The 27230-nt window shown below is 39.6% G+C and overlaps 3 protein-coding genes across 3 annotated transcripts; all 3 read left to right on the top strand.

The window, feature by feature from the left end:
* Positions 1-5551: 5551 nt before the first annotated feature.
* LOC148754960 (olfactory receptor 1J4-like) lies at positions 5552-6493 on the top strand. Its single transcript, XM_088792881.1, has one exon. The coding sequence runs from the start codon at positions 5552-5554 to the stop codon at positions 6491-6493; it is 942 nt and encodes a 313-aa protein (XP_088649007.1).
* An 8473-nt stretch (positions 6494-14966) lies between these two features.
* LOC141571272 (olfactory receptor 1J4-like) lies at positions 14967-15926 on the top strand. The gene has a single exon (XM_074331541.2). It carries the CDS (start codon positions 14967-14969, stop codon positions 15924-15926), a length of 960 nt encoding a protein of 319 aa, XP_074187642.2.
* A 7873-nt stretch (positions 15927-23799) lies between these two features.
* On the top strand, positions 23800-24740 carry LOC148754959 (olfactory receptor 1J4-like). Its single transcript, XM_088792894.1, is given in 2 exon segments — positions 23800-24184; positions 24187-24740. Coding segments are annotated over 2 exon segments (939 nt in total).
* The last annotated feature ends 2490 nt before the right edge of the window (positions 24741-27230 follow it).

Here is a 27230-nt window from a genome sequence, read left to right as displayed (position 1 = left end):
CCTCAGGCAATTAACTTCCCAAACCCTCAATTTCTTCTTGTGTGCAAACTGAAAAACTATAAGACATCTAATATATTTTTGCTTTGAAATAAATGAAATGCTAATTTAGGCTTAGCATTAAATGACCAAGAAAATCAAATACTAGTTTTCCTTACCTATGCATCCTGGGAGATTGTGCAACAGAATTTGCACAGAGACACCTGAGTTATGGTGACTATGGGAGACTGGCATGTAGATAATAACCCCATTCAAAGAAAAGCAGTTGTCCTAGGTACAGCGACACATCTTCACTGGCTTAAACTAGAACCAGACGACCGTGGAGCAATGGATGAGTGAGTTGGTAGGTGGGCAGATACAAACAGGCAGATGAGAGGACTGGCTTACTCCTACCTGTTTAATGTTCATTCAGAGTGGGCCCTGACCTACAGCTCATGAGGCTGCCTTTGAGAATCCCCGCTTCCATTGTGGAAGGACAAAGATTGCCCCCATTCCCACCCTGTCCAATGAAGCCTCAGGCCTGAGGTCACTTTGCAGGCTCAATCTCAACCGGGAGCCAGAACAAAACCGAATAGGGCAGGACCCTTTCTTGTTGGTCTAGACAAAGCCTGCCTTGGTTGGCCTACACACCCATGAGTACCTGGCTCAGTTTCTTTGCACTGCAGTTCTGTCGTATGGATCCCTGACCACCTGCCTGGCCCTGTCTGGTCCATCCTCAAAAAAGGCAGCACTGTCATTCATATTTTTAGTCATGGGTCGGTGACATTCCTCTGAGTGGACTTTTCTCAAGAAATGTCAAGACTCCTGCCTACTGGGAATTGTTTTTATCACTACCTAATGTGCTAGATTGGCTTTCCCTGGTTGTGGAGAGCCAAAAGCCAACTTGTAGGTGCCATGTTGATTTGCATACAACATTTGCATGTTGTATATAGACCTTCTGGAAATCGCTTTGGAAATATGTGATTTATTTCCCCTCAGTCATGCCAGGACTGACTCATGACCTTCCCCAAAGAAGCACCTCTCTGGATCAGGACAAAGTTTGCTATATATAGTTTACAAATACTTCTGGGAGCTACTAAGCATTGACACTTCAATTGAGCAGTTTGTATCCTTCTCAATGTCAAAGGTCACAATTTTTTATAAATAAATAAATAAATAAATATATAAATAAATAAATACACACACACATATATACATAACTATATATATTTATATTAGTTATGGTACGTGGAGTACAGCATAGGGAATAGTCAATAGAATTGTAATAATGATATACGATGTCAGAGGGGTAGTAAATGGGGGATGGGCGTTATCACTTTGTGACGGGTGTAAATGTCTAACTGTTACATTGTTTTGTACAGCTGAAACTGAAAAAACAAAACAAAACAATGAAAAAAATGTAACAATAGACAGACTGCTCTCAGGGGAGAGGAATCATAACATTACAGAACCAGGAGCTTGAGCATTTATATTTTAGCTCTGGATTTTATATGTATATATATATATATATATATATATATATATATTTTTCTATATATTATACATATTGTATATATGTTCATAAATTATATATAAGTAAAGGGTATATATTATATATATAACAAATTTTAACTCTGACATGTGAATTTAACGAGTAGAAAATGATCTTATTTTGTCACATTAAACATGGATGAGAAGACATACTAAAGAATTAGAAGCATTTAGCCTTTGAAGGAAAAACAAAAAACACTGCAAGTGTTGTATTGATTATTATCTTAGATTCCAAGACACTTTTTTGAGGAAGAAGCTATAAATGAAATCAGGAGGGAACTCAAGGATACATAGATTCTAATTTTTGTCACTAAGGTAAAAAAGTTGGAATTTTACCAGAAAAACAGCGAGACTCCTTATATTATAGACTCTGTTGTTGAATAGCCACTTAACAAGTCACCTAATCTCTGTCAGACATCAGTGTGCCTAGTGCTGGTCAGACACAGCTGGGTAAAGACTCGACATCCATGCTACAGAAGGGGACATTCTAGGAGTTTAGAGACATGTGAACTGATTAGTACGTACGAGTAGTAAAAAGTGCTTCAATATACGACTCCTAATAGTCACCAGGCTTCTGCATGATTGCTGTGTATTAGGCACTATATGAGGAGCTTTACCTGCATCATCTCTTTTAATCCTCATAATAATCCTATGAAGCATATACTGTTGTTATCTGTATTTCTCAGTTGAGGAAACTGAGGTTTGGCGACAATGACATAATTATAATAAATGGTAGTATCATCATGGAGGATTTATTAATATTTAACGCTGCACGGCTGTCAGCAAAAGCTTTATAGGGGAGGTTGTTCTTCATCGGGTTATCTCTTGTTTCAGGAGATTTAGGAAACTCTTACACTTTGGGACTGTAATCTCAGGCTTTAACACACCTCAGAATCTGAAGAAATAGCTACATTATTTCAGTACACTCGCTTATGCAGACTTTAATGGGCTTTCTTTTCATCTTCCTGTATCTATTGAAATCAAAGAATCCAAACTACTTGTCACTTAAGTAACAGGAAATGTATGACTCTCTGCCCATGGTATAAAATGTCAAAACAGCTCTGAAGATGAAGGTCCTGGAGGAGACCGAGACTGACCAGGGGTCCCCTCTCCCCACCTTTGCCGACACCGTGTGGTTGATATGTCTCAGCCCCCATACACAATCATTATGAAAACATGCTTCATGCTGGCCTCCTTTGTAAATACAACCAAAATACAGGGGATACTCTCTGAACACGTAATTGCTTTCCTACAAATGCCACTCCAGTTTCAGTACTGACTTTCCTTCATGGACATCTGTCTTGCCTGGTGAAGAATGAAGCAAAGTTTCTAAAAGCTTACTGTGCACAAGAATATTCAGAGAACTTGTGAAAACAGAGATTCCTGGAGTCTACCACCATGGATTCCTATTCAGTCGTCCTGGGACGGGACCGCAAACTTTGCATGAATGATACTCCCACGTGATGCTGGTGCTCAGATCTATGAACTGTGCTTTGAAGACACTGGTGTAAGGAATTACATCATGGAGGGTGTGGGAAGCACATTTATAACACCTCACAGGAATTCTGGGAGTGGGGAGAGTGAAGCAAGAGAATGCTGAAATTATTTTAGCAATAGAGAAGTCTGTGGTTCATGTTGATATTTTCAGATTGATTCTGGCTGCAGTAAATTCCTTTTTTTCAATCTCTGATACCAGAAGTTCTTCTCTGACTTTCTTTTCTCTTTCATAAGTAACATAGATATATCAGATACTACATATCATGCTTTGTATCATCACCCGAGACTACATAGTTCAATGAAAATGAAGCCCTGCTTTGAAAGAGTTACATTCCACATCCATTGGTGACTTCTGTCCCCATTAAGTCCTGTGGGATTTCAGTGGGACTTGTAATTTTGCTAATGACACTCAAAAACATATTTTACTATTTTAACTAACAATTGTTTCACACATGATGCCCCCCAAAAATATAAATTTGTTATAAAGCACTGGGTGATTTCAGAGTATCTGTATATCCACAAAGGGACACTCGAGTTCCTGACAGGATATTAAACGATTTTGTTATATGATGTCACTCATCTAAAAGTCCTCATTTGAGTTGACATGTGTCTTGACATAGCCCGTAAGACAGCACTTGTCTTGAATCCAATCCACATTATTGTTATTATGGGCATCAAGTTTTTACTCCCATCTTTTCATCTCTTTTTGCATCTGCCCTATGCAAAGTGCCATATGTTTGCCCAACTTTATAAACATAAAACTAATTAGTACATACCCAGCAGGGAGACCACGTCACGGATGGTTTAGATGCTTGACCACTGCACTGTACCCCTAAAGCTGAAGCTAAATAATATTGTAAGTCAACTTAATTTAATATACATATAGTCACTGGATATGGAGTATAGCATAGAGAATAGAGTCAAAGGAATTGTAATAAATATATAAATATCAGAGGGGCAATAGATTGGGGGACGGAAGTTATCACTTTGTGACGGGTGAAATGTCTAACTATTGCATTGTTTTCTACATCAGAACCTAATAAAAAAATTGATGCTTTTGGACAAGGCACAGTACAATCTTTAGTAAAGTTTCACAGTGAATCTCTGTGTCAATTCAATAAGAGATTGACTAAAACTTTAAAGCAGATCAAAATATTGATATTGTATGTATTCTATATAATACTATGCATAGAAATAGGAATGCAAATATCATTATAATAAATTATTATAGAAACAGAAGGCTATAAAATAAACATAAAATAAATCCCGTTTATGCAAACATAAAATTTTATGAATAAAAACGATTTTAAAAGGATAAAAATAACTGAGGGAAGGGTCAAGTGCTTTGACTTTATCCTTTGTTTTCACATCTACATTATTTGGATTTCAATCATGAAGCAGAATTAATTTTATGAGCACAAAACCAAAAAGGAATATTCCTAGGGAGAAAAACTGCTCTTCACATCTCAACCTATGACCCAACTGGGGGAAACATAAGTCTGGTAGGGAAGGGCCAGTAGGACGTCTTTCCACATCTCCTTTGGGATGCACTCATATGGCATCCACCCTGACATTCTTCCAAAGGACAGTGTTTCCTCAGAGTGAGCCCTCAGAACCATCTGCCTGGAGATACAGGGTCCCAGGTCTCATGAAGGAGCATCTCTGGGGGTAGAGCTGCGATCTGCATCTTTAACAAGCTCTCCAGGTGATTCTGCTGACCTCTAAAGTTGAGGGACCACTGCCCTAGGGATCTGTCTTGGAGGGAGCGAGAAGTACACTGAGCAATTAATACATGTTTAATGCATGTCTCTAACTTAGAGTTTGGTGCCCTGTCCCCTTGGGTCCTTTCCTTAGGGATAGAGTGGAGTCTTCACTTCTCCATTTCTGAAGGTGGTGGATGAGAAGAGTAAGCTCCAGGCTCTTGGCTTCTTACTGATGTCAGTGAGAGGTTTAGGACCACACACCTTGTAGGATGAATCTGGTATCCGGGTGTCTACAGAGAAGCTGAGAACCCAGTCCACACTCCCTGAGACTAGATGACTTCAGCATAGAATTCAGAGCAGAACTAGACATCGTTCCTAGGCAACAGGTGTGTGTGTGTATGTGTGTGTGTGTACACCGGAGCTCATCACTTCTCTGTGTTCTTGCTGAAATCACCTCTCATTACTAGCTCCTAAGGACAGGGACACTGCAATCACCACTGGCCAATGACTCTCACACTTTAACCCCAAGCCTTGGGATGATGAGGAATAAGCCTCCTGGCTGCTCGGTGATGTCCTGCCTGTAATCCCTAGAACAGTCCCACATATTCATCAAAGGCATCAAGCCTCGGGCCAGGGAAATATTACTAACTCAGTTGTGTTTGCCTGAGCTCCGCTGAACACAACACACCGAGTTCTTTAATAGAGACCTTTGTATTATTTATTAATGGAAACAATCTTACCTCAGATAGGACATCTCCTAGGTTCAATGGTTGTTGATTGTGCTTTTTTCATTGTCCTTTCGTCCCCAGCAGACACAAGGCAGCATGAGGCTTGAGAACCAGAGCAGCGTGTCCCACTTCCTCCTGCGGGGGCTCCCCATCAGGCCCGAGCAGCAGGGTGTGTTCTTCGTCCTGTTCCTGGGCATGTACCTGACCACGGTGCTGGGGAACCTGCTCCTCATCCTGCTCATCAGGCTGGACGCTCGCCTGCACACGCCCATGTACTTCTTCCTCAGCCACTTGGCCTTCTCTGACATCTGTTTCTCATCTGTCACCGTCCCTAAGATGCTCGTGAACATGCAGACTCAGGACCAATCCATCCCCTATGCAGGGTGTGTAACACAGATGTATTTTTTCGTAGTTTTTACTGGTTTGGACAATTTTCTTCTCACCTCAATGGCATATGATCGGTTCGTTGCCATCTGTCATCCCCTCCATTACATGACCATCATGAGAGAGGGACAGTGTATCTTACTAGTGACCGGGTCCTGGCTCCTCTCCTGTGCCCATGCCCTGTCCCACACCCTTCCCCTGGCCCAGCTGTCCTTTTGTGATGATAGCACCATCCCCCATTTCTTCTGTGACCTTGGTGTCCTGCTCAAGTTGTCCTGCTCTGACACCTCCCTCAATGAGCTGCTCATTTTCACATTAGGATTGGCCGGCATCACTTTCCCACTAATATTCATCTTGATCTCTTATGGCCTCATTGGGGCCAACATCCTGAAGGTTCCATCTACCAAGGGCTTCTGCAAAGCCTTGTCCACCTGTGGCTCCCACCTCACTGTGGTGTCTCTGTACTATGGGACAATTATTTGGCTCTACCTTTTCCCCTCATCCAACACCTCCAGTGACAACAACGTAATTGCTTCTGTGATGTACACAGTGGTCACTCCAATGCTGAACCCTTTCGTTTATAGCCTGAGGAACAGAGACATGAAGGGGGCCCTGGAGAAACTCATCAACAGAGTAAAAGTCTTGTTTCAATGACGTTCGCTCATCTTTTTGACACGCGTTTATCACCAGACGCTAGCCCCTTAATTTGAGCCCAGCATGGAATAAGTACTCAGTGATATTTGATAACTTGAATTATATTCTGTTACAGTCATTCTCTTTGCTCCTTGCTATTGTTTAGTATAAATTATGAATTCTGAAATGATATTATTGATTATTGCTCTTGTGTATTAGTATACGAAACTACATAGTTAGTACAATTTATGTTTTTCTTTTTTTCCTGGGCATTGATTATGTCTTTTTAAAAAGAAGTTTATTGGGGTAAAATTGACATATAAACACTGTATATATTTAAAGTGCACCACTTGATGGTTTGATATGCATACGTGGGACAATGATCACCACCATCAAGCTAATTAATAATATATCATTCACCTCCACAAAGATACCATTGTATAATACTTTGTGTGTGCATGTGGTGAGAAAACTTCCAGAAAGACCCACCCGCTTAGCAAATATCAAGTATACAGAATAGTATTTGTTAACTGCAGTCATCATGCTGTACTTAAGATCTCAGGAACTTATTCATCCGGCATTCACGAAACTTTGTACATTCTGCTAAGTGAAATAAGCCAGACTCAGAAACACAAGCACTGCATGATCTCACTTACATGTGGAATCCAAAATAGTCAAATTCATGAACAAGAGAATAGAATGATGGTTTCCAAGAGCCAGTGGGAGGGGCCAATGGGGTGATACTGGGAATTTATTAGTTTCTATGAATTGTTAGAAGATATTGGCATAGAAAGGTTGCAGAATTGGAAATTTGTAAAGTGTCTGTTTTTCTATAGTGTCCTTTAGTCTTCCATAAAATTACCCACTGTTGTGAGTTCAGCTGCTCTGCTTATAGACTCAATGCTTATTCTAAGTTTTAGGGACACTGATCACAGTTATAGATGATCATAAACTTCATTCAGCACGTCATTATAAGACCAATCGTCTCTGAAGCTTTCTGACTGATGTGTGAGTATCAGTCAAGACACAGGCTGAATCCAGATACAGAAAGAGAAAGACAAAGAAAGCTTCCATAGTGGAGACTTTTGTTGCCCCCACTGAATTTTGTGACTTTCTCATTCAATGTTTTCATTATCTGTCTTCCTGAAAATCATCTCTTCTCATCTTAGTGACCCCAGGTAGTATCATGAGCCCGAGTAATCTAACTTCTTTGTCATCCAGTGAAGGACCACACAGTTCTCTTTCTTCAGGCTGTACTTAGTTAAGGAGAAACAGGATCACAAATACTTCAGACACTCAGCACCACGTAGCTGTTAGGAGTGTATGTGAAAGCTAGATCCCAATGCAAGCTCTATCTGCCAGAGTGTGTGGCCTCAGGCAATTAACCTCCCAGAACCTCAATTTCTTCTTCCGTGTAAACTGAAAAACTATAAGACATCTAATATATTTTTGCTTTGAAATAAATGAAATGCTAAATTTGACTTAGCCTTACACCAGACCAAGAAAATCAAATACTAGTTTTCCTTACCTATGCATCCTGGGTGAATTGTGGAGCAGAACTTGCACAGATACACCTGAGTTATGGTGACTATGGGAGACTGGCATGTAGATAATCACCCCATTCAAAGAAAAGCAGGGGTCCTAGGTACAGCAACACATCTTCACTGGTTTAAACTAGAACCAGATGACCGTGGCGCAATGGACGAGTGAGTTGGTAGGTGGGCAGATACAAACAGGCAGATAAGAGGACTGGCTTACTCCTACCTGTTTAATGTTCATTCAGAGTGGGCCCTGACCTACAGCTCATGAGGCTGCCTTTGAGAATCCCCGCTTTCATTGTGGAAGGACAAAGATTGCCCCACTCCCACCCTGCTCGATGAAACTTCAGGCCTGGAGTCACTTTGTCTGCAGGCTCAGTCTCAACCTGGAGCCAGAACAAAACCGAGTAGGGTTAGAACCTTTCTTGCTGGTCTAGACAAAGCCTGCCTTGGTTGGCCTACACACCCATGAGTACCTGGCTCAGTTTCTCTGCACTGCAGTTCTGTTGTGTGGATCGCTGAGCACCTGTCTGACCCTGTCTGGTCTATCCTCCAAAAAGGCAGCGCTGTCACTCATATTTTTAGCCATGAGTTAGTGACATTGCTCTGAGTGGAGTTTTTCTCAAGAAATGTCAAGTCATACACAATGGAATACTATTCGGCAGTAAGAAAAGATGATATAGGAACATTTGTGACAACATGGATGGATATTGAGAGTGTAATGCTGAGCAAAATAAGTTCAGACAGAAAAAGCAGAGAACCTTGTGATTTCACTGATATACGGTATATAAACCAAAGAACAAGACAAACAAATGAGAAACAAAAACTCATAGACACAGACAATAGTTTAGTGGTTACCAGTGGGTACGAGGGGTGGGGGGTGGGAGATGAGGGTAAGGGGGATCAAATATATGGTGATGGAAGGAGAACTGATTATTGGTGGTGAACACACTATGGGATTTATAGATGATGTAATACAGAATTGTACACCTGAAATCTATGTAATTTTACTAACAATTATCACCCCAATAAATTTAAAAAATAAATTAAAAGAAATGTCAAGTCAAGTCTACCTGCCTGCAGGAAGTTTTTATCACCACTTAACCTGCTAGATTGGCTTTCCGTGAATATAGACAGCCAAAACTGGTAGGTGCCCTGTTGATTTGCATACATATATAGAACTTCTGGAAATCGCTTTGGAAGTATGTACTTTATTTGGGGTACTTCCCCTCAGCCATGGCAGGACTGGCTCATGACCTTCCCCAAAGAAGCATCTCTCTGTGTCAGGACAATGTTTGCTATACATAGTTTGCAAATAGTTTTGGGAGCTACTAACCACTGACACTTCAATTGACCATTTCGTATAGTTCTCAAAGTTAAAGGAAACATTAATTCTTTATATATATATATATTTAGGGATGTGGGGTACAGTGCAGGGAATAGTCATAGAATTATAATAATGACATATGATGTCAGAGGGGTAGTAGATTGGAGGACGGGGGTTATCACTTTGTGAGGCTTATAAATGTCTAACTATTAAATTATTTTGTACAGCTGAAATAACAAAACAAAACACAATGAAAAAAACGTAACAACAGACAGACCTTTCTCAGGGGAGAGGAATCATAATATTACAGAACCAGGAGGTTCAGCATTTATATTTTAATTCTGGAATATATATATATATATATATATATATATATATATATATATATATATATATTTCTATATATTATACATATTATATAAATGTTCCTAAATGATTTATAAGTAAATTGTATATACTACATATATATATATATATATATATATATCAAGTTTCAACTCTGACGTGAATTTTACGAGTGAAAAATGATCTTATTTTGTCACAAATAGAACATGGATGAGAAGACATACTAAAGAATTAGAATCAAGGGCCAGCCCAGTGGCTCAGGTGGTAGGGCTCCTTGCTCCTAACTCTGAAGGCTGCTGGTTCGATTCCAACATGAGCCAGTGGGCTCTCAGCCACAAGGTTTTCGGTTCAATTCCTCAAGTCCCACAAGGAATGGTGGGCTCCGCTCCCTGCAACTAAAATTGAACACGGCACCTTGATCTGAGATGCCTCCTGGATGGCTCAGTTGGCTGGAGCGCGGGCTCTCAACCAGGAGGTTGCCAGTTTGATTCCTTGACTCCCTCAGGGGATGGTGGGCAGCGCCCCCTGCAACAAGAAATGGCAACTGGACCTGGAGCTGAGCTGCACCCTTCACAACTATGACTAAAAGGACAATAACTTGATTTGACTTTCCCTGGAACTACACACTGTTCCCCAATAAAGTCCTGTTCCCCTTCCCCAATAAAATCTTTAAAAAAAAAAAAAAAGTATTATAATCACTTAGCTTCTGAAGGAAAAACAAAGAAACCCTGCAAGTGTATGGATTAGTATCTTAGAATTCAACACGTTTTTTTGAGGAAGACACTATAGATAAAACCAGGAGAGAACTTGAGCATATATAGATTTTAATTTTTGTCACTAAGTTTAAAAAGTTGGAATTATACCAGAAAACAGTGAGACTTTCCTTATATTATAGATTCTGTTGCTGAATAGTCAGTTGACAAGTCACCTAACCTCTGTCAGACATCAGTGTGCCTAGCCCTGGTCAGACAGAGCTGGATAAAGACTCGACATCCATGCTACAGAAGGGAACATTCTAGTAGTTTAGAGACAGGTGAACTGAAAAGTACGTACGAGTAGTAAAAAGTGCTTCAATATACGACTCCTAATAATCACCAGGCTTCTGCATGATTGCTGTGTATTAGGCACTATATGAGGAGCTTTACCTGTATCATCTCTTTTAATCCTCATAATAATCCTATGAAGCATGTACTGTTGTTATCTGTATTTCTCAGTTGAGGAAACTGAGGCTTGTAGACAATGACATAATTATAATAAATGGTAGTAGCTTAATGGAGGATTTATTAGTAGTTAAAGCTGCCTGGATGTCAGCAAAAGCTTTAGAGGGGAAATAGTTCTTCAGTGGGTTATCTCTTTTACTTTGGGAGATTTTGGAAAACTCTTATATTTTGGGATTGTAATCTCAGGTTTTAACATACCTCAGAATCTAAAGAATTAGCTATATTATTTCAGTACACTCTCATATGCAGAGTTTAATGGGTTTCCTTTTCATCTTCTTGTATTTATTGAAATGAGAGAATTCAAACTACTTGTCCCTTAAGTAACAGGAAATGTATGACTCTCTGCCCACGGTATAAAATGTCAAAACAGCTCTGAAGATGAAAGTCCTAGAGGAGACCAAGACTGGCAAGGGGACCCTTCCCATCCCCTTTTGCCGACACTGTGTGGTTGATATTTCTTAGCCCCCATACAAAATATTATGAAAACATGCTTCATGCTGGCCTCCTTTGTAAATACAACCAAAATACAGTGGATACTCTCTGATCACGTAATTGCTTTCCTACAAATGCCACTCCAGTTTCAGTACTGACTATCCTTCATGGACATCTGCCTTGCCTGGTGAAGAATGAAGCAAAGCTTCTGAAATTTACTGTGCACATAGTTTTCGGAAACTTGTGAAAACACAGATTCCTGGAATCTACCACCATGAACTCCGATTCAGTAGTTCTGGGACGGGAACCAAACTTGGCACGAACGATGCTGTCACGTGATGCTGGTGCTGCAGATGTGTGAACTGTGCTTTGAAGAGACTGGTGTAAGGAATTACATCATGGAGGTCGTGGGAGGTACATTTATAACACCTCACATGAATTCTGCGAGTGGGGAGAGTGAAGCAAGAGAATATTTACATTATTTTAGCAATAGAGAAGTCTGTGGTTCATGTCGATATTTTCAGATTAATTCTGGCTGCAGTAAATTCCTTTTTTCCAATCTCTAATACCAGAGGTTCTTCTCTGACTTTCTTTTCTTTTTTACAAATAACGTACGTATATCAGATACTACATATCATGCTTTGTATCATCACCAGAGACTACATAGTTCAATAAAAAAGAAGCCAAAGCTTTGAAAGAGTTACATCCTTTATCCATTGGTGGCTTCTGTTTCCATACAGCCTGGTGGGATTTCAGTAAAACTTGTAATTTTGCTAATGTCACTCAAAAACATATTTTATTATTTTAACTAACAATTGTTTCACACGTGATGCACAATAAAATTTAAATTTGTTTTAAAGCACTGGTTGATATCAGAGTGTATCTACATCCACAAAGGGACACTTGAGTTCCTGACAGGACATTAAACGATTGATTTTGTTATATGATGTCACTCTTGTCTAAAAGTCCTCACTTGAGTTGCAATGTTTCTTGACACAGCCTGTAAGATAGCGTTTGCCTTGAATCCAATCCATATTATTGCTATTAAGGTCATCAAGTTTTTATTCCCATCTTTTCATCTCTTTTTTTTGCGTCAGCCCAATGCAAAGTGCAATATGTTCATCCAACTTTATCAATACAAAACTAATATATAACCAGGAGTTAGTGTCAGGCTGTGGTAGTACCCTAATTCTATTTCTTTGGGGTGTGGACTGAAATCAAAACATTTGAAGGAGTTTGCTATTTGATTTATGTGTTGAATATTACTATACCAAATTTCCTTTATTACTCATTTATTTCATTCCATAGGTTTTGACTTAGGCTATGAGTAATTGAAAACAATCTGGGTTTGTTGCCTCACTTTCCACATGTTTCCACTTGGGCTTCTACTCTGCATGTGTTTTCAAAGTTAGGTTCTTGTCTTTTTAAAGGAGGAAGACACTGGCACTCAGACATTAACACAATGGAGTCCATTACAATTGATGCTTTTGAAGTAAACAGCAATAGTCAGAAATACAGAGGGAAAAGTGATAGTTGCCAGAAGGGAGGGGGCTGGGGGTAAGGGAAAAAGGGAAGGGATCAGACAGCAGAAATTGGTAACTACAATATTGCCAAGGGGAAATGAAAGACAGTTTGAGGAATATAATCAATAATGTTGTAAAAATTTTGTAAGGTTCTGATGGCCAAATCTCCTATTAGGGAGACCCCTTTATGGATGGTTTATATGTTTGACCACTGCACTGTAGTCCTGAGGCTGAAGCTGAATAATATTGTAACACACACATACACATGTATATATATATATATATATATATATAGATATAGATAGATAGATAGATAGATAGATAGATAGATATGTGTATATATATGTATATATATGTGTATATATATATATATATATACACACACATATATATATATATAGTCATGAGATGTGGAGTACATCTCGTGACTATATTGATATAGTCACGAGATGAGTAGAGTCAATGGAATTGTAATAGATATGTACAATGTCAGAGGGGCAATAGATTGGGGGAGGGAGGTTATCACTTTGTGAGGGGTGAAATGTCTAATTATTGCATTGTTTTGTACACTTGAAACTAATAAAATAAATTGATGGTTTTGCAGGTATTAAAGTTGCCTTGACCAGATAACTAACTGAAGGATCAAGGCATAGTACAATCTTTAATAAGTTTCACACTGAATCTTCGTGTCAATTCAATAAGAGACTGACTAAACTTTAAAGCAGATCAAAATATTGATATTCTATGTTCTATATATTGTTATGCATAGAAGTAGGAATGCAAATATTATTGGGATAAATTATTAGTGAAACAGAAGGCTATAAAATATTACACAAAATAAATCCTGCTTATACATTCATAAAATTTTATGAATAAAAAACCATTTTAGAGGGTTGAAATAACTGAGGGAAGGGTGAAGTACTTTGACTTTATCCTTTGTTTTCATGTCTATATTATTTGGATTTCATTCAGGAGCAGGAGTTAATGTTTTAACCAGCACCAAAAAGAAACCCCACTGGGGAGAAAAACTGCGCTTCATACCCAAGCTACGACCCAACTGGGGGAAACAGAAATCTGGTAGGGAAGGGCCAGTAGGACGTCTTTCCACATCTCCTTTGGGATGCACTCATAGGGCATCCACCCTGACGTTCTTCCAAAGGACAGTGTTTCCTCAGAGTGAGCCCTCAGAACCATCTGCCTGGAGATACCTGGTCCCAGGTTTCATGAAGGAGCATCTCTGGAGGTAGAGCTGCGATCTGCATCTTTAACAAGCTCCCCAGGTGATTCTGCTGACCTCTAAAGTTGAGGGACCACTCCCCTAGGGCATCTGTCCTGGAGGGAGCAAGAAGTACACTGAGCAATTAATACATGTTTAATGCACGTCTCTAACCTAGAGTTTGGTGCCCTGTCCCCTTGGGTCCTTTCCCTAGGGGCAGAATGGAGTCTTCACATCTCCATTTCTGAAGGTGGTGAAATGAGAAGAGTAAGCTCCAGGCTCTTGCCTTTTCTCTGATATCAGTGAGAGGTTTAGGATCACAGACCTTGTCAGCTAAATCTAGTGTCTAGATATCTACAGAGAAGCTAAGAACCCAGGCCACACTCCCTGAGGCTAGATGACTTCAGCATAGAATTCAGAGCAGAATTAGACATCGAGTCTCGGCAACAGGTGTGTGTGTGTGTGTGTGTGTGTGTGTGTGTACACCAGAGCTCATCACTTCTCTGTGTTCTTGCTGAAATCAATTCTAATTACTAGTTCCTAAGGACAGGGACACTGCAATCACCACTGGCCAATGACTCTCACACTTTAACCCCGAGCCTTGGGGAGATGAGGAATAAGCCGCCTGGCTGCTCGGTGATGTCCTGCCTGTAATCCCTAGAACAGTCCCATACCCTCATCAAAGGCATCAAGCCTCGGGTCCAGGAAATATTTACTAACTCAGTTGTGTTTGCCTGAGCTCCGCTGAACACATCACACTGAATTTCTTCACTAGAGATTTTGCACTTTTTATTCAATGGAAACAATGTTACCTCAGATAGGACATCAATGCTCAACCTTGTTGATTGTGCTTCTTTCACTGTCCTTCAATCCCCATCAGACACAGGGGCTGCATGAGGCCTGAGAACCAGAGCAGCGTGTCCCACTTCCTCCTGCGGGGGCTCCCCATCAGGCCTGAGCATCAGGGCATGTTCTTCGTCCTGTTCCTGGGCATGTACCTGACCACGGTGCTGGGGAACCTGCTCCTCATCCTGCTCATCAGGCTGGACGCTCGCCTGCACACGCCCATGTACTTCTTCCTCAGCCACTTGGCCTTCTCTGATATCTGTTTCTCATCTGTCACCGTCCCTAAGATGCTCCTGAACATGCAGACTCAGGACCAATCCATCCCCTATGCAGGGTGTGTAACACAGATGTATTTTTTCATGTTTTTTACTGCTTTGGACAATTTTCTTCTCACCTCAATGGCATATGATCGGTACGTTGCCATCTGTCACCCCCTTCACTACATGACCATCATGAGAGAGGGATTGTGTACCTTACTAGTAACCGGGTCCTGGCTCCTCTCCTGTGTCTGTGCCCTGTCCCACACCCTTCTCCTGGCCCAGCTGTCCTTTTGTGATGACGACACCATCCCCCATTTCTTCTGTGACCTTGGTGCCCTGCTCAAGTTGTCCTGCTCTGACACCTCCCTCAACGAGTTGCTCATTTTCACAGCAGGAGTGGCCGTTATTACTCTCCCACTAATATGCATCTTGATCTCTTATGGCCGCATTGGGGCCACCATCCTGAAGGTTCCATCTACCAAGGGCTTCTGCAAAGCCTTGTCCACCTGTGGCTCCCACCTCACTGTGGTGTCTCTGTACTATGGGACAATTATTTGGCTCTACCTTTTCCCCTCATCCAACACCTACAGTGACAACAACATAATTGCTACTGTGATGTACACAGTGGTCACTCCAATGTTGAACCCTTTCATTTATAGCCTGAGGAACAGAGACATGAAGGGGGCCCTGGAGAAACTCATCAATAGAGCAACAGTCTTGTGTCATGACGTTCGCTCATCTTTATAACAGACGCGTTTATCACCAGACGCCAGCCTCTTAATTTTGTGCCTAGCATGGAATAAGTTCTCAGCATTTTCTGATAACTTGATTATATTGTTACAGTCACTCTCTCTTTTTCTTGCAAATTTTTAGCATAAATTAGCAATTCTGATGTGATATTATTACTCTTGTCTATTAGACTAGGAAACTACATAGATAGTAGAATGTATGTCTCTCCTTATTTCCCGGGAATTGATTAGTTCTTTTTAAAACAGGATTATTGGACTAAAATTGACATTTAAACACTGTATATATTTAAAGTATACAACTTGATGTTTTGATATATGTATGTTTATGTATGTTGTGAAATGATCACCACAATCAAGCTAATCAATAGTTTATCCATCTCCTCCACATAGTTACCATTTTATTTTACTCTGTGTGTGTGGTGGGAAGACTTCAATTAAAATTCACCTTCTTAGCAACTATCAAGTATACAGTACAGTACTGTCAACTATAGACATCACGCTGTGTTTTAGATCTCAAGAACTTATTCATCAGGCATTACTGAAACTTCGTACATTCTGCTAAATGAAATGAGTCAGACTCAAAAAGACAAGCACTGCATGATCTCACTTTTATGTGGAATCCAAAATAGTCAAATTCATAGAAACAGAGAATAGAATGGTGGTTGCTAGGGGCCAGGGGGGAGGGGCAATGGGGTGTCACTGGGAATTTATTAGTGTTTATAAATTATTGGAAGATATTGCATAGAAAGGTTGCAGAATTGGAAATTTGTAAAGTATCTGCTTTCGTTTTCTCACCTCCCATTTAGTGTTCTTTCATAGTTTCTGTTGGTGGTACTGGTGGTGGATCAGGTAGGAAACTCTATAGTTCCCTTCATTGCTCCTGAATATTACCCACTCTTGTGAGTTCAGGTGCTGTACTTATAGACTCAACACTTATTCTGGGTTTTAGGGACACTGATCACTCTCATAGACTATTGTAACCTTCATTCAGCAGTTCACTCTCTGACCAATCGTCTCTGAAGCTTTCTGACTGATGTGTGAGTTTCAGTGAAGACACAGGCTCAATTCAGATACAGAAAGAGAAAGACAAAGAAAGCATCCATAGTGGACACGTTCGTTTTTCCCATTGAATGTTGTGACTTTCTCATTCAATCTTTTCATTATCTGTTTTCCTGAAAATCATTTCTTCTCATCTTACCATGTTCCCCCAAAAATAAGACATAGCTGGACCATCATCTCTAATGCATCTTTTGGAGCAAAAATTATATATAATATAATATAATATAATATAATATAATATAATATAATATAATATAATATAATATAATATAATATAATATAATATAATATAATATATAATATAATATAATACCGGGTCTTATATTAATGCATGCTCCAAAAGATGCACAAGAGCCGATGGTCTGGCTAGTTCTTAGTTTCAGGGAAATAGAGTAGTGATACCAGGTAGGATATTGAGCCCGAGTAATCTAACTTCTTTGGCATCCAGTGAAGGACCACATAGTTCTCTTTCTTCAGGCTGTACTTAGTTAAGGATAAACAGGATCACAAATACTTCTGAGACTTCGCACCAAGCAACTGATAGGAGTATTTGTGAAAGCGAGATCCCAATTGCAGGCGATATCTGCCAGAGTGTGTAGCCTCAGGCAATTAACTTCCCAAAACCTCAATTTCTTTTGTGTAAACTAAAAACCTTTAAGACATATAATGTATTTTTGCTTTGAAATAAATGAAATGCTAAATTTGTCTTAGCATTACAACTGACCAAGAAATTAAAATACTAGTTTTCCTTACCTATGCAACCCGGGTGAATTGTGAAGCAGAACTTGCACAGATACACCTGAGTTATGGTGACTATGGGAGACTGGCATGTAGATAATAACCCCATTCAAAGAAAAGCAGGGGTCCTAGATACAGCAACACATCTTCACTGGCTTAAACTAGAACCAGATGACTACGAAGCAATGGATGAGTGAGTTGGTAGGTGGGCAGATTACAAACAGACAGATGAGTGGAATAGCTTACTCCTACCTGTTTAATGTTCATTCAGAGCAGCCCCTGACCAAGAGCTCATGAGGCTGTCTTTCAGAATTCCAACTTTCATTGTGGAAGGACAAAGATTGCCCCCACTCCCACCCTGCCCAGTGAAGCTTCAGGCCTGGAGTCTCTTTGCAGGCTTAGTCTCAACCTAAAGCCAGAACAAAACCGAATAGGGCAGGACCTTTTCTTGCTGGTCTAGACAAAGTCTGCCTTGGTTGGCCTACACACCATGAGTACCTGGCTCAGTTTCTCTGCACTGCAGTTCTGTTGTGTGGATCCCTGAGCACCTGCCTGGCCCTGTCTGAGCCATCCTCGAAAAAGGCAGCGCTGTCATTCATATTTTTAGCCACGGGTCAGTGACATTGCTCTGAGTGGAGTTTTCTCAAGAAATTCAAGCCCACCTGTTTGTTGGGAAGTGTTTTATCACCACCTAACTTGCTAGAATGGCTTTCCCTGGTTGTAGACAGCCCAAAGCAAACTGGTAGATGCCATGTTGATTTGCATACATACATAGAACTTCTGGAAATCGCTTTGGAAGTATGTACTTTACTTGGGGTATTTCCCCTCAGCCATGCAGGGCTGGCTCATGACCTTCCCCAAAGAAACATCTCTCTGGGTCAGGACAAAATTTGCTATACATAGTTTACAAATATTTCTGGGAGCTACTAAGCACTGACACTCCAATTGACTAGTTTGTTTCCTTCTCAAATTTAAAGGAAACATTAATTCTTTTTATACATATATATATATGGGTGGGTGTGTGCATGTATATATATTCACACGCACACACACATATACATAAATATACATATATATTAACATAGTTATGGGATGTGGAGTACAGCAGAGGGAATAGTCAATAGAATTGTAATAATGATATACGATGTCAGAGTTGTAGTAGATTGGGGTTATCACTTTTAGAGGGGTAGAAATGACTAACTATTACATTGTACAGCTAAAACAAAAACAAAACAAAACAAAACACAGTGAAAAAATGTACAACCGACAGACCTTTTGTCGGGAGGAAATCATAACATTACAAAAAAAGGAGTTTCAGTATTTATATTTCAGCTGTGGGTTTTATATATACATATATGTATATATATTTTCTCTATATTATACATATTGTATATGTATATGTATGTATATATATATTTCTAAATTATACATAAGTAAATTGTGTATATTATATATATATCAAGTTTCAACTCGCACATGTGAATTTAATGAGTAAAAAACGATCTTATTTTGTCACATTAAACATAAATGAGAAGACATACTAAAGAATTAGAATCACTTAGCCTTTGAAGAAAAAACAAAAAACACTGCAAGTGTTGTATTGATTATTATCTTAGATTCCAAGACACTTTTTTGAGGAAGAAGCTATAAATGAAATCAGGAGGGAACTCAAGCATAGATTTTAATTTTTGTCACTGAGGTAAAAAAGTTGGAATTATACCAGAAAAACAGTGAGACTCCTTAATTATAGACTCTGTTGTTGAATAGCCACTTAACAGGTCATCTAACCTCTGTCAGACATCAGTGTGCCTAGCCCTGGTCAGACAGAAAGCGATAAAGACTCGACATCCATGCTACAGAAGGGAACATTCTAGGTCTTTAGAGACAGGTGAACTGATTAGTACGTACGAGTAGTAAAAAGTGCTTCAATATACGACTCCTAATAATCCCCAGGCTTCTGCATGATTACTGTGTATTAGGCACTATATTACGAGCTTTACCTGTATCATCTCTTTTAATCCTCATAATAATCCTATGAAGCATGTACTGTTGTTATCTGTATTTCTCAGTTGAGGAAACTGAGGCTTGGAAATAATGACATAATTATAATAAATGGTAGCAGCACAATGGAGGATTTATTACTAGTTAAAGCTGCCTGGATGTCAGCAAGAGCTTTAGAGGGGAAATCGTTCTTCAGCGGGTTATCTTTTTTATTTCAGGAGATTTTGGAAAACTCTTATATTTTGGGATTGTAATCTCAGGCTTTAACACACCTCAGAATCTAAAGAATTAGCTACATTATTTCAGTACACTTGCTTACACAGACTTTATTGAGCTTTCTTTTCATCTTCCTGTTTCTGTTGAAATGAAAGAATCGAAACTACTTGTCACTTAAATAACAGGCAATGTATGACTTTCTGCCTGTCGTATAAAATGTCAAAACAGCTCTGTAGATGAAGGTCCTGGAGGAGACCAAGAGTGGCCAGGGGTCCCCTCCAACCCGCTTTTGCCGACACCGTGTGGTTGATATGTCTCAGCCCCCATACACAATCATTATGAAAACATGCTTCATGCTGGCCTCCTTTGTAAATACAACCAAAATACAGGGGATACTCTCTGAACACGTAATTGCTTTCCTACAAATGCCACTCCTGTTTCAGCACTGACTATCCTTCATGGGCATCTGTCTTGCCTGGTGAAGAATGAAACAAAGCTTCTCAAACTCTATGTGCACAGGAGTTCCCAGAAACTCGTGAAAACACAGATTCCTGGAATCTACCACCACATGGACTCCAATGACTCCAATTCAGCAGTTCTGGGACGGGACCCCAAACTTCGCACAAACGATGCTTCCACATGATGCTGCTGCTGCAGATCTGTGAACTGAGTTTTGAAGAGACTGGTGTAAGGAATTACATCATGGAGGTCATGGGAGACACATTTATAACACCTCACATGAATTCTGTGAGAGGGGAGAGTGAAGCAAGAGAATGCTGAAATTATTTTAGCAATAGAGAAGTCTGTGGTTCATGATGATATTTTCAGATTGATTCTGGCTGCAGTAAATTCCTTTTTTTCAATCTCTAACACCAGAGGTTCTTCTCTGACTTTCTTTTCTCTTTCAAAAATAACGTACGTATATCAGATACTACATATCATGCTTTGTGTCATCACCCGAGACTACATAGTTCAATGAAAATGAAGCCAAAGCTTTGAAAGAATTACATGCTATGTCCATTGGTGACTCCTTGTTTCCATCCAGCCTGGTGGGAATTGTAATTTTGCTAATGTCACTCAAAAACATATTTTACTATTTTAATTAACAATTGTTTCACACATGATGCCCAATAAAATGTAAATTTGTAATAAAGCACTGGTTGATATCAGAGTATCTGTATATCCACAAAGGGACACTTTAGTTCCTGACAGGACATTAAACGATTTTCTTATATGATGTCACTCTTATCTAAAAGTCCTCATTTGACTTGCCATGTTTCTTGACATAGCCCGTAAGACAGCATTTGTCTTGAATCCAATCCATATTGTTGTCATTGAGGTCATCAAGTTTTACTCCCATCCTTTCATCTCTTCTTTTTGCGTCTGCCCTATGCAAAGTGCCATATGTTCGTCCAACTTTAAAAATACAAAACTAATTAACACACAACCAGCTGGTAGACTCACATTTCAGGCTGTGGTAGTGCCCTAAGTCTATCTCTTTGGGGTGTGAAGACTGAAATCAAAACATTTGAAGGAGTTTCCTATTTGACGTAGCTGTCAAATATTACTATACCAAATTTGCTTTATTACTCATTTATTTCATTCCACAGGTTTTGACTTAGGCTATGAGCAATTGAAAACAATCTGGGTTTGTTGCCTCACTTTCCACATGTTTCCACTTGGGCTTCTACTCTTCATGTGTTTTCAAAGTTAGGTTCTTGTGTATTAAAGGAGGAAGACACTGGCACTCAGATACTAAGACAATGGAGTCCATTACAATTGATGCTTTTGAAGTAAACAGAAATAGTCAGAGATACAGAGGGAAAAGTGATAGTTGTGAGAAGGTAGGGGGCTGGGGTTAAGGGAGAAGGGGAAGGGATCAGACAGTATAAATTGGTAATTACAATATTGCCAAGGGGAAATGAAAGACAGTTTGGGGAATATATTCAATAATGTTGTAAAGATTTTGTAAGGTGTCAGATGGGCACTTGTCTTATTAGGAGACTACGTCACGGATTGTTTAGGTGCTGGACCACTGTACTTTACACCTGAAGCTGAAGCTGAATAAAATTGTGTATATATATATATATATATATATATATATATATATATATATATAGAGAGAGAGAGAGAGAGAGAGAGAGAGAGAGAGAGTCACGAGATCTGGAATACAGCATAGAGAAGAGAGTCAATGAAATTGTAATGGATATATACAATGTCAGAGGGTCAATAGATTGGAGAAGAGAGGTTATCACTTTGTGAGGGGTAAAAAGTCTAACTAGTGCATTGTTTTGTACACCTGAAACTAATTAAAAAACTGATGGTTTTGCAGCAGCTATTGAAGTTGCCTTGACCAGATAACTAACAGAAGGATCAAGGCATAGTGTAATCTTTAATAAAGTTTCACACTGAATCTTTGTGTCAATTCAATAAGAGAGTGACTAAACTTTAAAGCAGATCAAAATATTGATATTCTATGTTCTACATATTGTTATGCATAGAAGTAGGAATGCAAATATTATTGGGATAAATTATTAGTGAAATCAGAAGACTATAAAATGCGATGTGAAATAAATATCGCTTATGTATTCATAAAATTTTATGAATAAGAAACCATTTTAGAAGGATAGAAATAACTGAGGGATGGGTGAAGTACTTTGACTTTATCCTTTGTTTTCATGTCTACATTATTTGGATTTCATTCAAGAGCCAGAGTTAATGTTTTAACCAGCACCAAAAAGAAACCCCACTAAGGAGAATAACTGCTCTTCATATCCCAAGCTATGACCCAACTGGGGGAAACAGAAATCTGGTAGGAAAGGGCCAGTAGGACGTCTTTCCACATCTCCTTTGGGATGCACTCATAGGGCATCCACCCTGACGTTCTTCCAAAGGACAGTGTTTCCTCAGAGTGAGCCCTCAGAACCATCTGCCTCGGAGATACCTGGTCCCAGGTCTCATGAAGGAGCATCTCTGGGGGTAGAGCTGCGATCTGCATCTTTAACAAGCTCCCCAGGTGATTCTGCTGAACTCTAAAGTTGAGGGACCACTGCCCTAGGGATCTGTCTTGGAGGGAGCGAGAAGTACACTGAGCAATTAATACATGTTTAATGCACGTCTCTAACATAGAGTTTGGTGCCCTGACCCCTTGGTCCTTTCCCTAGGGGGAGAGTGGAGTCTTCACATCTCCATTTCTGAAAGTGGTGGATGAGAAGAGTAAGCTCCAGGCTCTTGGCTTTTCTCTGATGTCAGTGAGGGTTTAGGACCACAGACCTTGTAGAATGAATCTGGTATCTGGGTGTCTACAGAGAAGCTGAGAAACCAGTCCACACTCCCTGAGACTAGATGATTTCAGCATAGAATTCAGAGCAGACCTAGACAACCTTCCTCGGGAACAGGTGTGTGTGCGTGCGTGTGTGTGTGTGTGTGTGTGTGTGTGTGTGTGTACACCGGAGCTCATCACCTCTCTGTGCTCTTGCTGAAGTCACCTTTCATTACTAACTCCTAAGGACAGGGACACTGCAATCACCACTGGCCAATGACTCTCACACTTTAACCCCAAGACTTGGGGAGATGAGGAATAAGCCTCCTGGCTGCTCGGTGATGTCCTGCCTGTAATCCCTAGAACAGTCCCATACCCTCATCAAAGGCATCAAGCCTCGGGCCCAGGAAATATTTACTAACTCAGTTGTGTTTGCCTGAGCTCCGCAGACACATCACACTGAGTTCTTCACTAGAGATTTTGCTCTATTTATTCAATAGAAATAATGTTACATAAGATACGACATCCTTTACGCTCAACGGCTGTTGTTGTGCTTTTTTCACTGTCCTTTCATCCCCAGCAGACACGGGGCAGCATGAGGCCTGAGAACCAGAGCAGCGTGTCCCACTTCCTCCTGCGGGGGCTCCCCATCTGGCCCGAGCAGCAGGGCGTGTTCTTCGTCCTGTTCCTGGGCATGTACCTGACCACGGTGCTGGGGAACCTGCTCCTCATCCTGCTCATCAGGTTGGACGCTCGCCTGCACACGCCCATGTACTTCTTCCTCAGCCACTTGGCCTTCTCTGACATCTGTTTCTCATCTGTCACCGTCCCTAAGATGCTCGTGAACATGCAGACTCAGGACCAATCCATCCCCTATTCAGGGTGCGTAACACAGATGTATTTTTTCATTTTTTTTACTGATTTGGACAATTTCCTTCTCACCTCAATGGCATATGATCGGTATGTTGCCATCTGTCACCCCTCCATTACATGACCATCATGAGAGAAAGACTGTGCATCCTACTAGTAACCGGGTCCTGGCTCCTCTCTTGTGCCAATGCCCTGTCCCACACCCTTCTCCTTACCCAACTGTCCTTTTGTGATGACAGCACCATCCCCCATTTCTTCTGTGACCTTGGTGCCCTGCTCAAGTTGTCCTGCTCTGACACCTCCCTCAATGAGCTGGTCATTTTCACCGTAGGAGTGGCCGTTATTACTCTCCCACTAATATTCATCTTGATCTCTTATGGCCGCATTGGGGCCACCATCCTGAAGGTTCCATCTACCAAGGGCATCTGCAAAGCCTTGTGCACCTGTGGCTCCCACCTCACTGTGGTGTCTCTGTACTATGGGACAATTATTTGGCTCTATTTTTTACCCTCATCCAACACCTCCAGTGACAACAACATAATTGCTTCTGTGATGTACACAGTGGTCACTCCAATGCTGAACCCTTTCATTTATAGCCTAAGGAACAGAGACATTAAGGGGGCCCTGGAGAAACTCATCAACAGAGTAAAAGTCTTATTTCAATGACGTTTGCTAATCTTTATGACAGACGTGTTTATCACCAGACGCAGGCCCCTTAATTTGAGCCCAGCATGGAATAAGTACTCAGTGATATTTGATAACTTGAATTATATTCTGTTACAATCATTCTCTTTGCTCCTTGCTATTGTTTAGTATAAATTGTGAATTCTGAAATGATATTATTTATTATTGCTTTTGTCTATTAGATTAAGAAGCTACACAGTTAGTACAATTTATGTTTCTCCCTTTTTCTGGGAATTGATTATATCTTTTCAAAAAGAAGTTTATTGGGGTAAAATTGACATATAAACACTGTATATATTTAAAGTGCACCACTTGATGGTTTGATATGCATACGTGGGACAATGATCACCACCAAGCTAATTGATAATATATCATTCACCTCCACAAAGATACCATTGTATAATACTTTGTGTGTGCATGTGGTGAGAAAACTTCCAGTAAGATCCACCCGCTTAGCAAATATCAAGTATACAGAATAGTATTTGTTAACTACAGTCATCATGCTGTGCTTAAGATCTCAGGAACTTATTCATCTGGCAGAACTGAAACTTTGTACATTCTGCTAAGTGAAATAAGTCAGACTCATAAAGACAACTGCCGCGTGATCTCACTTACATGTTGAATTCAAAATAGTCAAATTAATGAACCTGAGCATAGAATGGTGGTTGCCAGCGGCCAGGGGGAGAGGCAATTGGGGTGCCACTGGGAATTCATTAGTTTTTATAAATTGTTGGAAGATATTGGCCTAGAAAGGTTGCAGAATCGGAAATTGTAAAGTATCTGCTTTCCTTTTCTCACCTCCCATTTAGTGTTCTTCTCAGGTTTTCTGCTGATATTGATGGTGGTGGATCAGGAGAGGAAACTCTATAGTGCCCTTTATTGCTCCAGAAAACTACCCTTTTTGTGAGTTTGCCAGATATAGTTTACGAATACTTCTGGAGGCTACTAAGCATTGACACTTCAATTGACCATCTTGCATCCTTCTCAAAGTTAAAGAAACATTATTTATATATATATATATATATATATATATATATATATATATATACACACACACACACACACACATATATATACATACATGTATATACATATTTATGGGATGTGGAGTGCAGCATAGGGAATAGTCAATAGCATTGTAATAATTATATACGATGTCAGAGGGGTAGTAGATTGGAGGACGGGGGTTATCACTTTGTGAGGGGTATAAATGTCTAACTATTGCATTGTTTTGTACAACTGAAACTAAAAAAAACAAAACAAAACACAGTTAAAAAATGTAACAACAGACAGACCTTTCTCAGGGGAAAGGAATCATAACATTACAGAATTAGGAGTTCAGCTTTTGTATTTTAACTCTGGATTTTATATGTACATATATTTTTTCTATATATTATACATATTGTACATATGTTCAAAATTACATATAAGTAAATTGAATATATTTTATATATATAAATATATGAAGTTTCAACTGTGACGTGAATTTTACAAGTAAAAAAATGATCTTATTTTGTGACAAATGGAATGTGGATGAGAGGAAATACTAAAGATTTAGAATCACTTACATTTTGAAGAAAAAAGAAGAAAAAATCTACAAATGTTGCTTTGATTAGTATCTTAGAATCCAAAAGGTGTTTTTGAGGAAGAAGCTATAAATGAAATCAGGAGGGAACTCAAGTTTATACAAATTTTAATTTTTGTCATTAAGGATAGAAAAGTTGTAGTTATACAGGAAAAACAGCGAGACTTTCCTTATATTATAGATTCTGTTGTTGAATAGCCACTTAACAAGTTACCGAATCTCTATCAGACATCAGTGTGCCTAGCCCTGGTCAGACAGAGCTGGATAAACACTGGACATCCATGCTACAGGAGGGAACATTCTAGTAGTTTAGAGACAGGTGAACTGATTAGTACGTACGAGTAGTAAAAAGTGCTTCAATATACGACTCCTAATAGTCATCAGGCTTCTGCATGATTACTGTGTATTAGGTACTATATGAGGAGCTTTACCTGTATCATCTCTTTTAATCCTCATAATAATCCTATGAAGCATGTACTGTTGTTATCTGTATTTCTCAGTTGAGGAAACTGAGGCTTGGAAACAATGACATAATTATAATACATGGTAGTAGCTTAATGGAGGATTTATTATTAGTTAAAACTGCCTGGATGTCAGCAAAAGCTTTACAGGGGAGGTGATTCTTCAGCGGGTTATCTCTTATTTCAGGAGATTTTGGAAAACTCTTATAATTTGGGATTGTAATCTCGGGCTTTAACACACCTCAGAATCTAAAGAATTAGCTATATTACTTTAGTATGCTCTCTCGTGCAGACTTTAATGCGCTTTTTTTTTTTTTTTTTGTCTTCTTGTGTCTATTGAAATCAACAAATCCAAACTACTTATCACTTAAGAAAAAGGAAATGTATGACTTTCTGCCCGTGGTATAAAATGTCACAACAGCTATG

Source organism: Rhinolophus sinicus, chromosome 16 (assembly GCF_057876585.1).
Source record: "Rhinolophus sinicus isolate RSI-liver-muscle chromosome 16, RSI-T2T, whole genome shotgun sequence".
NCBI classification, from domain to species: Eukaryota; Metazoa; Chordata; class Mammalia; order Chiroptera; family Rhinolophidae; genus Rhinolophus; species Rhinolophus sinicus.
This window is presented reverse-complemented; position numbering and strand designations above follow the sequence as displayed.

Coding starts and splice junctions, on each gene's coding strand:
- LOC148754960 (XM_088792881.1), top strand. CDS start 5,552: ATGAGGCTTGAGAACCAGAGCAGCGTGTCCCACTTCCTCCTGCGGGGG.
- LOC141571272 (XM_074331541.2), top strand. CDS start 14,967: ATGAGGCCTGAGAACCAGAGCAGCGTGTCCCACTTCCTCCTGCGGGGG.